The sequence below is a fragment of the Nestor notabilis genome, unplaced genomic scaffold, assembly GCF_000696875.1.
Source record: "Nestor notabilis isolate BGI_N333 unplaced genomic scaffold, ASM69687v1 scaffold11231, whole genome shotgun sequence".
NCBI classification, from domain to species: Eukaryota; Metazoa; Chordata; class Aves; order Psittaciformes; family Psittacidae; genus Nestor; species Nestor notabilis.
This window is the reverse complement of record NW_009913402.1, coordinates 37,746-50,532: the sequence shown is the minus strand read 5'-3', so window position 1 is coordinate 50,532 and position 12,787 is coordinate 37,746. Positions and strand designations below refer to the sequence as shown.

At 38.4% G+C, this 12,787-nt stretch overlaps 1 protein-coding gene across 1 annotated transcript in view; it reads left to right on the top strand.

The window, feature by feature from the left end:
- Window positions 1-9,175, top strand: part of OMA1 (OMA1 zinc metallopeptidase) — a 17,068-nt gene extending 7,893 nt beyond the window's left edge. The window contains exons 7-8 of the mRNA XM_010023187.1: window positions 2,334-2,483; window positions 8,957-9,175. Of these exons, the coding sequence (XP_010021489.1) occupies window positions 2,334-2,483; window positions 8,957-9,175 (369 nt within the window). The remainder of the gene's footprint in view (window positions 1-2,333; window positions 2,484-8,956) is intronic.
- Window positions 9,176-12,787: the final 3,612 nt, after the last annotated feature.

Genomic DNA, 12,787 nt, shown 5'->3' with positions numbered 1-12,787 from the left:
AGGGAAAGACAAAGTCGCCCTGGCTAAATTGTATGTAATAAGATTGAAATTTGTAAAGTTGTGCATTGTTAACTGCACAGTATACTTGCTATGCAGTTTATTATTACTAGAAGAAAAAGCTACATATTTATAAAGAGGAGAATGCCAAATAGTGAGCTTCCCTAAGAAAGATTTAATAGCTTGGAAAGTTATAAAGTACTCCTAATAGTAGAATCCTAGAATGGTTTGTGTTGGAAGGGACCTTAGAGCTCATCCAGTTCCAACCCCCTGCCACGGGCAGGGACACCTTCCACTAGAGCAGGTTGCTTCAAGCCCCTGTGTCCAACCTGGCCTTGAACACTGCCAGGGATGGGGCAGCCACAGCTTCTCTGGGCACTCTGTGCCAGTGTCTCACCATCCTCACCCTAATGTATAAGGAAGAACTTCTTCCTTATATCTATTTTAGTGCACCTGATCTGTAATATCTATTCTCATAACACAGTAAAATTGAAGAACTTTTTGATATTGTGATCACATTTTCTGTGATTGCTGATAATTATAAAGTATATCAACATTGTTCTAGAATTTCAATATTTAGTCTAAATACATCCATAAAAATAATGTGATTTTGTTAAAAACAGACACAGATTTGGTCAGAAACTGCTCAGCAATTTTTTCCTAGTTTGTTTATTTTTTCAATCACTTTTTTGTGCCAGTGTATTTTAATTCTAAATTCAAGACACTAAACCAACTCTTTTTATAGCTGAGTTCAATAGAGGTAGATAAATGTTACATAACTGTGAGAGCAGCACCATCTGGTGTTAATATTTCATAAAGAAAACGTCATTTTCTTGATAATTAATATTTCTTCAAGGAAGAGTTTTTAAAATTAACTTTGACTCTAGAATTCAAACTGCATTTGTAGTTTAAAGTCATCTAAGGGAATACCACATTCTGTGGGGGGAAAAACAGTAACTGCTGTGTGGGTGCTCACTGCTTTGTAATGCTAAAGATCTGGGGCCATACCAGAAAGAACCAAGCAAAGCAGTATCTCAGCATTACTCTGCTGGTGCAGGTAATCTTTTTATAATGATAATTTGAAGAAATAAATTCAAAGGATAAAGCACTTCTGGATTCCTGGGGGGGGAAAGAAAAGTAATTTTCTTACCTTCTGAGAACTCGTCTCTTTTCTCTTAAACAAATGAAAATTAATGTAGGAAATCTTTTTCTTTCCCCCCCTCCATTTAAATGCAAATATAAAGAGGCCTGTTGGTGATATACAAATACCGTTCTTAAAGTTAGTGTTCCATGACTGTCTGTGGTTAAATACATACTTCTGTGGAGAGAGAGAGGAATTCTGCAGAATGACTATTTTAATCTGTGTGGATTGCACAGATCAGCCTTGAAAAAGGCAGTGTAATCAACTTACAGAGAAGCCTTTGCACTTCATTTTTAGAGATACTTAAGTATGAATTATTATCACTTTCTATTTTTGGCTCTAAACTTCTTCCTGTAAATTTGCCTAAATCTGTGGAGATGATTAATTTGTTCTTTTGCTGCACTGTGTCTAGCAAATGTAAACTAGAGTATGCACCTGAGTTGTTTGATTTTTTAAAGAACAAGTACATGCCAGAAATTGTCAATCTGTTTTTCTCCTGAATTGTTTAATTCAGCTGTAAGGTTTTTAAGATCAGTGGAAATATATAGATGTTAAAAGCAGTTAAGTCCAGTGTTTTATCTGTATGAGTCTTTCACTGCAATTAGAATCATGGAATTAACCAGGCTGGAAAAGACCTTTAAGCTCATCAAGTCCAACCATTCCCCAGCACTGCCAAGGCCACCACTAACCCATGGCACTGAGGGCCTCATCTACATAGTGTGTGAATGCTTCCAGGGATGGTGACTCCAGCACTGCCCTGGGCAGCCTCTTCCAATGACTGAGCTCCCTCTCAGGAAATATTTCCTAATCTCCAGTCTAAACCTCCCCTGGTGCAGCTTGAGGCAATTTCCTCTTGTCCTGTCACTTGCTACTTGGGAGAAGAGACCAACCCCACCTCACTACAACCTCCTTTCAGGTAGCTGTACAGAGAAATAAGGCACCCTCTGAGCCTTCTCTTCTCCAGACTAATCAACCCCAGTTCCCTCAGCTGTTCCTCATCACACTTATTCTCTAGACCCTTCACCTTATAATTAGATATTTCAGAACAACCTTTTCCTGTCAGGTATGAGGGGGCCCATCTAAACAAACTTGAGAGATTTAAAATTTAAGAAGTCTTGTAATGCAATATCCATTAGAATGTATATTGTATTCCTTTAAGAACACAGTGGTTTATACATTTCCTTTCTGTTTTCAGGCTTGTGTGGATGTAAGAGCAAGCAGTGTATTTTGGCAGCAAATGGAATTAGCAGAAACCATTCAAGGGCAGCCCAAGTTACCAGAGTGGCTTTCCACACACCCTTCTCATGGGAACAGAGCGGAGCACTTGGACCGGCTTATCCCAGAGGTGAGCAGGGTTGAAGGAAGTTTGTCTTTCTCTCTTAGGAAGGTTGCCAGGATTAGTTTGGTATTGATTCATGAGCTACTCAGGTATTGATTCACAATCTACTCTTGTAACATCAGTCTTATCTTTCTCTGTATCCTTAGAGAAGTTTTCTGTTACATAGGTCTCAATGTTAAAGGTTCTATTAAATGCGGAAAAATTAAGATAGCCCAGATAAAATGTAATCATATTCTAGGATATCGTTTCTTTCCTGATTTCTGATCAAAGTGCAGTATTTTTGCTATTGAATCGCCTTCCTGGTGTAGATATGTCTGTGTCACTGGTCTCATCCATTCTTTTCTCTTTTTTGCCATTTTGGAAGCCAGCTTTTAAGTTGGATCTTTAAACTATCTCAGCTCCTCTTGCTTTGGTAACTAGCCCTGGGCTGTCAAATAGAGAATGCTCCTTCCTATCCTGTCTCTCTCACTGACATGGGGTTGAATACGCCTTGAATAACCGTGCCTCAGAAGAACATCAGATCCCCAGTAGATTCCCTAATAGCCCTAATAGTTATGAGAGGACTCTGGGGATTTTGCAGTCTGCTTTTTCCTTCACATCTGTCAAATTAGGAGCAAATGTTACCCCACTCCAAGGAACTTGAGCTAATTCACACAATTGCTGTTCAATCTGCAGTCTTTGTTCTTACCTCTCAGAGGAATGCCAAATGGATAGCTATTTGGGGGTTCTCTTCATTCGATAGCTTAAGGACAGAGAACTCTTCCAAGTTTAGTAATCCTAGTTTGTTAATATTTCTTTAAATAGTGGGAGGGTTTAACTACAGAGAAAGAACATGTGTTGCTTTATGCCTCATTTTTCCTCTTTAAGACACAGTGTTTAAAGCACTTCACAAGAGCACTGTTTTTCAGCAAGCTAAGCTGTGTTTGGAAATTCCCTTTCTTAAAACCAACTGGTAATTTTTAGTTCTTTCTCCTCTTTTTGTGTTTTTTATTTTAAACCCTCAGTCACTTTAATCCTTTCTCAGTTCCAAACTGTAAAGACAGTTGAAGGTTTATTGGCAGAGGGAGGCCTGAAATGTCAAGGTGTTTGCTGATTTCAAAGGAGAAAAAAGGATTCTCATGAATTCTTTGATGCAAATGAATTCAGTAAGTATTCTAAATGATAGCATAAATCAAAACCAACATTAGGGGTAGGAGATTGGAGACTGGCCTGTCTATTTTAAATATACACGAATTCTATACTGGTTGTGAGACTATTTTGGTGGATTTTCTAACATATTGGAGCAGCTGAATGCAAAACGATACTTGTTGTGGAGCCTTAATTTTAGGTAGATTGAACATAACGTTTGGGATCCTTTAGTTTCATATGGTTATTGACTGGCTTATAAAGTGGGAACGAAATAAATTACTACTTATGTTGTACCACAGGACTGAGCAGGTAAGTTAAATCTCAACTGTGTAGAACTGGCAGTCATGTTATTTTGCTCTTATCTCTTGTAGTTTAGGAGATGCAGCAACCTTCATCTTTTTAAAGCCACGCTCAATTCCAGGAGCAGTGGAGGATAGGAAATTCTCTTCCAAAAGAGATGTTTTCATTTGCCTTTTACCTTAAATATTTTTTGAAGTAGGATGAGAAAGCAGGGGCCAAAGGCTTCCTGTTTTTAACAGAAGCTCACTAGGTAAGTGAGGTTGATACTACAAAAGTAGAATTAAAATGAAATAAGGTGTGTAGAGATGTTGTTGGAGGCTTCTTGTCTAAAGTGTTGAATTCTTCATCTGAAAGCTGCCTTCTTGAAGCTGGATCTCAGGCATTTAAAGGGAATCCCAGGGCTTTGTTGTTATTGTTGTTCAATACCGCACCTTTTTGTTTCATTATTCTCACAGAGTTTTTTTGAACACTGTGTTTACCATATATATTTAATGGCCATTACATATTCAGTGCCTGGGGGGAGAAGCCAGGTTTTGAAAATGGCCTTTTTATCTCTGTAGTTTCTCTCTGTGGAGAAACTGTACTTATGAATCAGTATCAGATCCATCATGAGTACTGTTGTGTTTCATATGCTGATGGATTTGAAGCCAAAATGGTTTTTAGGACAATACAGTATCTATCATTAGACCAGCTACTGGAGCTGGAGGAAACAGGGACAAATTTTTGGACTTGTCAGACCACACAGATGTTTTTCTACAGACTTCTAAGCAAGTTCCACAGTAAGATGCCATCATAGAGTGAGAATTTACCTTCAATCTCTGAACCTTTTCTTTTAATGTTCTCTGACTGGCTACTGTTTGTCTACCTTTTTCCTACTATGCTCTGCAAACAGAGCACTGTACATGAGCTGAAGCCTCAGCTATACTGACTAAAGCAGAAGGTTGTGTACTGAGCCTTGCCTGTGACACAAAAATTCATCTTGATGTGACATTTGCTTTCTTGGCATCATGTTGTTGGCTCAGATTCCGTTCTTGATTCACTATAACTCCTGTTTCCCACTCTTTCTTGTGGAAATGCCATGCTGAGATGATTTTGAGAGCAATACTAAGTTGGGACATGCCAGCTCTGCTGCTTCTCCTTTGTTTGCTTGCTCAATTAACTTGTCAAAAAGTGAATGAATTTGCTTTGGCAAAACCTGTTCCTGCCAAACCCACACTGGCTGTTTATTAGTTATATTATTGTGAGGGTACTTATTGCTTATTCCTCAGTCTGCTGCCTTTGGGATATTGAAGATACATTTATTTCACTTCCTTTTCAAAGATGGGTCAGTGTATTTGGCCTCTGCTTATGATATGAAGATTACTTCAAAGAGTTCTAGTACCAGAATATATTAATCCCTATCAGTGTGAAACTTAAAGGAAAAATAAGAATAAAAAGAATACTGACCTCTCTATAAAGTTGTTAAATATTTGGTCACAATTTTTCTGTGCCAACAGCAGTAAAGATTTGAAGTATTAGCAATATGTATAAGTTGCTTTTCTCCAACAAGTGGAGAAAAGCACTTGTTAGAGAAACAAATCTACCCATTCTTTGAATCCTCTTTTTACAACTACTTCACTTGTAGAACCTGTTGTTTTCCCTATGCCTGCTAATTGTAATGTAGTTTGCAACTCCGCATTTCTTATTTGTTATTTTTTCCCTTTTTTACCCTACATACTTGTGCTGTTTCTTAGTTTTTGTTGGAATTGCCAGGTCAGAGCATGTCAGCCCTGTTGAGGTAATCGCAGTCAATGCACAAGAGACTAGAACCCTTGGCTTGGTTTGTGGACAAGAGAATGATGTGACTTTTATACCGAGCTGATGGCCTGAGAGGCAGGATGCACTCCAGACGACTATAAGGAGTCAAGATGCAGCAGTTAGTTAGCCTGGAATCTGTGACATTGGTGAAGGATTAATACCGGGAGCTAAAAATTGCATGATCCTATATTTGTCTCTGTTGGAAGGCTTTATATGAAAGCAATAGGATGAGATGCACCTCCCTAATTATTATGCTTTCCCCTTCCCCAGCACGCTGCAGGAGGTGACTGCAGTTGTATTGGTGAGAAAAACAGCTTCACCTTTGTTACTTACAAGCAATAGTTTGATATTTTATTTAAGACCTCCTGAACTAGTAAGCATGCAGGTGGTCTTTATTCTGAACAGCAGTACTTCTCTGTTAAGGTTAACTTGAAATGACCAGCATTAAAGTACTGTCAGCTCCCAGCTGAATCTATGTACTCTCTCTAGCTAGTTAATCTTGGCTCAGTTCTGTCTTCTTTGTCAAGGACACTCTTCAGCAATAACAGTGAATGGAACACGTTCTGATTATAATATCAATATAATATCAATATGCATGTGCTTCATTCAGAATGCTTTTACTTGTCCTCTTACCCAAATTGTCAAAAAACCGATTCACTTGAGCAATATTAGGTTAGATCCAGTGTGCCTCACCATGTTGGACTGCTTTATCTTTCAGGAAAAATGATATTGTAAGCTCCCCAGCCTGTTACTGGTCTCTTAAGGATGTTACAGAGCTGCTGACACAAAACAATATAGCAGCAGTCAGGCAGCTGAGGCAGGGGAAGAACACAACTAGGGCTGAATGCTGCATGGCAGTCACAAAGGCTACTTTCGCTGTATGTAGTCATAGCTGTCTTTAACATGTCAACAGAGCTCCACATTCTCATAGCTGTAGACTGTTTAATGGCATGTGAGTTGATGGTGTTGAAGAGATGCCATCTGCCCCCCTTGCACAGCTTTATGTCTAGCAAGAATGCAAAGGTAAAAATGTTAACTCTGAAGTATGGATTTTACCTCTGCTGTTATGAGTTTAGCATTTTAGATGGTTTCACTTCTGGAAATAGACCAGACACTATCTAGCCATGAAAACCAGAGATATAAAATCATTAAATTAGTTTAAAAGAGGATTATGTTGCCCTTTCCGGTGTACAGCCTAAATCTTTATCTTTCCATTGGTCTTGAACAATGCTGTTTGACATTAATGCAGTCTAACAGCAGCTTATGTTCTAGAAGAGAACAAGAGAAAACTCTTGTTTTGTCAGAAATGTCAGTTTAGAAATTAATTGGTCACTGAAGCAGAAGAGTGTTCAGTGGTACAGTTACATTTGGTGACTACATGGACGATCATGCTGTAGAGAAACAAATACTGAAAGCTTTATTCATGTCTTTTAAAAGTTAGATGAGAGGAATATTTGCATGCCTAAACCAGGCTTGTGTATCCAGTAATTTGAATGTTACATTTCAACAAGAAACAGCTGGAGAAACTCTTGCTCTACATTCCTGAAACACATCTTTTTCCAAAGCCAGTTGTTACATTTAAACGCTATTTGTTTCTAGCCATTTACAGCAAACTCTTTGTCAGTTTGTTGTAGTAAGGATAGGGAGAAATATGTTTTCATACCCCCTTGTGCAAAGAAATGAGTTAAGAAGTTCTGCTCTTCTGTTTTTTCTGTTTTATAATCTGCTGCAGCATGACGTTTCCAGTGTTGCCTGTGGAAGAATACCACATGGCTTCAAACTGATGGCCAAATGCTTGTGCACAGGCATACTGGTGTATTTGATTTGATATTTCAGCCAAATCTAGTATATATAAAGAATCCATGGTTATGAAGTGGAATAAAGTACACATATGAACTTATTTTCCCATGGAAGGGTTGAAAATAAAGCTGGATGTTAATCTGCCCGCAGTTTTGTGCTGTTAACTGAGGCCAAGATACATATAATACTGCATAAAAGTGACCACACCATGGTGGTTATTGATGGATGTTAAATATCAGGCTAGACTTGGTCTTTTCTTGCTGTTTTATTTTGCAAATCTTGAAAAAATAGTTCTCAGCGGAGACATAGAACCCCCTCAACTGCTATATATAATATTTTGCTATATGGTATATGGGATCTTACTTATCTTGATCAGTTTAAATGGGTCTTGTAGGAGAATACAAGTAGCAGGTCTGTGTCCAACCGCTTGCAAAGTACTGCATCAGACTTAATTGTGTGGTATCCTATTATGTGTCAGCTTAAAATGAGCTGCCTGTTTGTATGGTCTAATGAAGGTATCTTCAGCTCTGCTAAAATGAACACCAACCTAAGCATCCTTTAAACCAACTGACTTTATACAGTTTTGTATCAATTTCTCCATGGTGCCTTTGAGACATGAGATTCATCCATTGTCATTCCTTGCTCAGATTGCCGACAAGGCAGGATGACCTGGGGGGAGTGTGCTTGTGCTAATGGATTTTGATTCTCTGGAAAATTCTTTGGCTCCTTCGTGCCTCTACTTTCTAATACGTAGAATGGAAGCAGTGGCACTTACTCAATAAGCAGGAGTCACGTAAAGTGTGGTCTCTTTTTATCCAGATGAATTTGTATGTTTTAGAGGTGTTAGTTTCTCCAGTACTTGGAAGCTGTGCAGTCAAATGCTTCTTGGAGATGAGATCACTCCTGTAATTGGCCCTTAACTATACTCATCAACCAGCTGGATCTCTAGGCCAAACAGTTTAATGTCCGTTATGTTACTGGAGGGTTTTCCCTCCTTTTCTGAGTCGGGCATCTCCATATAGTTACTTCAGTTGTAGAACATATGAAGTAAATTATTCAGAGCCCTGTTTTTCTTGATGCAGTTATTTTAATTTACATGTGAATGTAAATTAAAAGGTAGAAGGTACTGATGTGGACAAGTATCACATAAAATAGCTGGAGAACTTCCCATCTGTTTACACTGTACCTTTAGAGTATCCATTCTTTGAGAGACTGTCTGTGAGAATGATTATCATTCTTCTTTTTTTCCCATTGTTTTACCATATTGCTACATTTCTTCTCAGGAATTCTTGGTTTCTGTTGAGAAGTTGTTTGCTAACAAGTCACGCTCAGTATTGTACTCACTAAGCTCTGTGTGCAAATGCAGACCTTACTGGAAAGCCAAAGCGCTGACTGAAACCTTCCTTGTTTTTCTTACTTAAATGAGCTTGATTTGTTTTCCTATGTATTCACAGGCTCTTAAAATAAGAGAGAGCTGCAATTGCCCATCTCTTTCTGGACCAGATCCTCGCCTCATTTTCCAACTTAACATGCAACATCTCCTGGAATCGTCTAAGAATCAAGAAGCCCCAAATTCTACAAAGCGAGATCACTCAAAACCCAAACTGGATTTTCCTCACACTCAAAAAGTGGAAGATAGGCCAGTAACTTTTGCAGTTAAACCTACAAACTAATGATAACAACTTCCAATTTTTTGGAAACTCGTGGTGCCTGAAGGTCTCTCATCTAACACAATTTTGTCTTTGAACATAAAGAAGATGTAGCCACTCATATTCAATGTTTCTTAAATGTGCTCTCTCACTCAAAGCAATAAGGAGCCATGCCCACACAAGAAGAGCAGCATGTTGGAGCAGAAAGTTTCTTATTCATCAAGAGTTACTAAAATAAATCACTTCTCAGGGGAAAGATAATCTCATACAATCCAGTCACACCGTGTAATTTTCAGCTTTACCAGGCTCACCTTGATCAGAGGACAGATGAGCCAGAAGCGTCCCTAAAGCAGAGGAAAATGTACCGTTTTCATCACTTAAGATGTCTGGTTTATCTTGCTGTAATTTGGGTTACATCTCTTCAGCTTCATTTGAGAAATAATGAGGAGAGCTTACTGCCTGTACCACATCTGGTATCTTTAAAAATATTAAGCTGAGATGTGGTAATAGCCTATGGGCGAGATACACCCCCACTTAATTAGGTGGATTTACTGCTGGGATTTTTCTTCTTTCTAAGACATTTTAGAATATGGATTGATTCAACATTTTTCTTCAAAGCAACCTGAAAAGGTTGAACAAAGTTCAATTTAAAACAAGGAGTTAAATGATTTTCAAAGAAGTCTTCCTTCTGAAAGAAACGCTGTGTAAGAACCGTAGTTTGTAGCACTGAATCATAGAATCACAGAATGGTTTGGGTTGGAAAGGACCTTATGATCATCTAGTTCCAACCCTGCTGCCATGGGCAGGGACACCTCACCCTAGACCATGTTGCCCAAGGCTCTGTCCTACCTGGCCTTGAACACTACCAGGGATAGAGCATTCACCATTTCTCTGGGCAGCCTGTTCCAGTGCCTCAGCACCCTCACAGTAAAGAACTTCTTCCTTATACCTAACATGAGCTTCCCCAGTTTTAGTTTGTACTCATTACCCCTTGTCCTATCGCTGCACTCCCTAAACTCTTTGCAAGGATGGCTGTTGCCATTTTAAAATGATCAGGGTTCCTCATCAGAGTGCACTTTCACTGCCATGACAGTTGGTCTGCATGTACCCATTTGGATAGAAGTGATTGATTGATGATGTGGAAATACATTACAGAGTAGATAGATACAGCAAGGTTTCTTGACTGCACAGCTTTTGCAGCTGTACCTTATCCTAAAAGATGACTTCTCTTCAGGAAACTGGCATCCAGTGCTGAGCATCCCTCTTGTCCCCAGCCCCCTGAAGCCACACATTTTATACTGTGGAGACAAATATGCACAATATAGGTAAAACTCTACCTTTTGTGATGGGCTAGCCAGTACAGTCAGCATGGTAATCTTCATTTGCATGTGTTTGAGTTATCCTTGCTTTGCGGTTGAAAGTATTGAAGTGATGATCTTACAGGAAGATGTAGAAAAACGTGGCAATGAGTGGAAATAAAAATGGAAATCCCATTCCTTTTTCTGTTAAGAGGTATTTGCTTTTAGGGGTTTTGTTACTCATATTAAAACAAAAATCTCTTTCATCTGTGGTAGGATTTTACATGAAGGGGACATTTTACAATGTGTTTGTTTTGAAATACTCTTTTTATATATATGTATATATATAGGTAGGCAGACTTTATCTTATTTCTTCAATTAAATTAGAATGCAAGCTTTTAGAAAGGAAAAAAACCAACCCATTCAGTGCTGCCAGTGAATACAGTTGGGAAAAAAGATTGTGAAACAAGTAATTCTTTTTCTGACTTCAGTCAATGAACCAAGGTCCTTTGAGAAACACCAGCGACCCCCTATGCAGAGGTAAGTTGATGTATGTGTAATGTTGATGATTTTAGGTCTGATTACATAGCTCTAGATTGGCTGCATATTGCTTACAAGCTGGTTTTAGATCTCTGCTCACTACTCCTGGCAAGAGGCAGAAGCTCCAGCCTGACCATTATTCATCCATCCATTTTTATTTCTAGTGACAGGAGGGTTTGTAACAGCCGTTCAGTGATGTGTTGAAGCATTTGGACATTGTCACCTAAAGGTAAACAGAAAAATACACCACTTAGATTTCCCTGTGGACCTTATAGTTTATATGGCAACACTAAGACCCCAACGCTGCTGCCTCTCTCTCCTTCCAGTGTCAAAGCTTGTTTTGTTATCCTGGGCTTCTGGTCGACTTGCAACATGATGCTTGTGTCTGTTAGGAGAACATAGAGTTTCTGTAGTGTTGAAGATGAAGTATGAAACTAGACGAATGTCCTATTTCTGCTGTGTTTTAAGTGACTGAAGTATTGCAGTGGAATGCTGGAGGTGCAATTTTTCAAGCTCACCGAGGGAGATGTTCTTAATTTGTGTGTAAATAGTCTCGTAACCATGATCATGGTGATGTGAGAGAAAAGGTTTCAAGGGAGATTTAGCTTATATTAGACCAACAAAGGGCTTATGTCCTTCTTCCAGCTATACTGGTCTAATAAAACACATCTCTTTCCTTACAAACCCTACATACATATATACACATATGTATATACAGTACACATCCAAACACAAGAGCTAGGCCTTTACACTAAACCACTGTAGTTTTAAAGTGCAAAATGGGATGTTGAAAATTGCAGGTTTTACTTCACATCTTGAATTATCCCTCATATTTTTCTCAGGTGCTTTAGGAGGGGTTGCTTTCTGCTTCTCATGTCCAATGCAGAAAATGCCTTGTGCTCATCTGCCTCTCAAGGGCACTTTTCCCTTAAATTCTTATTGAATACTTAACCATTACATCTGTCTATATCTGATTTCTTTCTTGAGCAGATAAACGTTGCTTTCCAAAGATTTGGGAAGTAATAGAAAAAATGACATTTTTAATATTAAAGGTTATAATAATAATTGAAGCTGGGTGTGTATAATAATATATTTAATATGCTAATATATAAAACCCATAATATATTAATAGCTTGCTAATCATAATAATTATCATTTCAAAATAGATCCCTTAGGAAAATACTATAGTTGCAAACTCCTGATGATCTGTAGAAGCTTTTCATTGCAGTTGTGTAACTTAGTATGTTACAGGGAAAACAGATCTAGATTCAGTACTTGACAGACACGTGTGTTGTGCAAGGGGGAGAATAGTGGCTGAAGTGAAAAAAGGCAGGATAGATCAGTAACAAAACATACGCATTTCCAACACTTTTCTGAAAGACTAAATATACACTACAAATCTCACCAAAACTCTTAGTGCATTTACAGTAGAGGGAGTATTGGGAGATTTGCTGAGCAGGGAATGTGCATTCAAGGCAGTCCTGTAATAAAAATGCCTCTTTATAACTTTGGGTTTGTCATCTTTACTGGTTTTTTTAACTTGCAATACCTAAGTGCCAGGAAAGCAAAACAAACAGTTGTTAGAATGCCCTTTGTTCTTGAATTCTGTTTGTAGTTGTTAAAGCAGGACAATCCTGCAAGCTTGATGCTTTTTTTCATATATTATGTAGGCTGCCACAGCTTTGTTTTTGTGGGGTTTGTGTCTCAATATCCCTGGTTGAAAAACTATTTCCAATAGAACAGTCTGTTGTAAGCTGTTTTACTGACAACACAATGCTCTCTGCTGAAAATCCTCGTT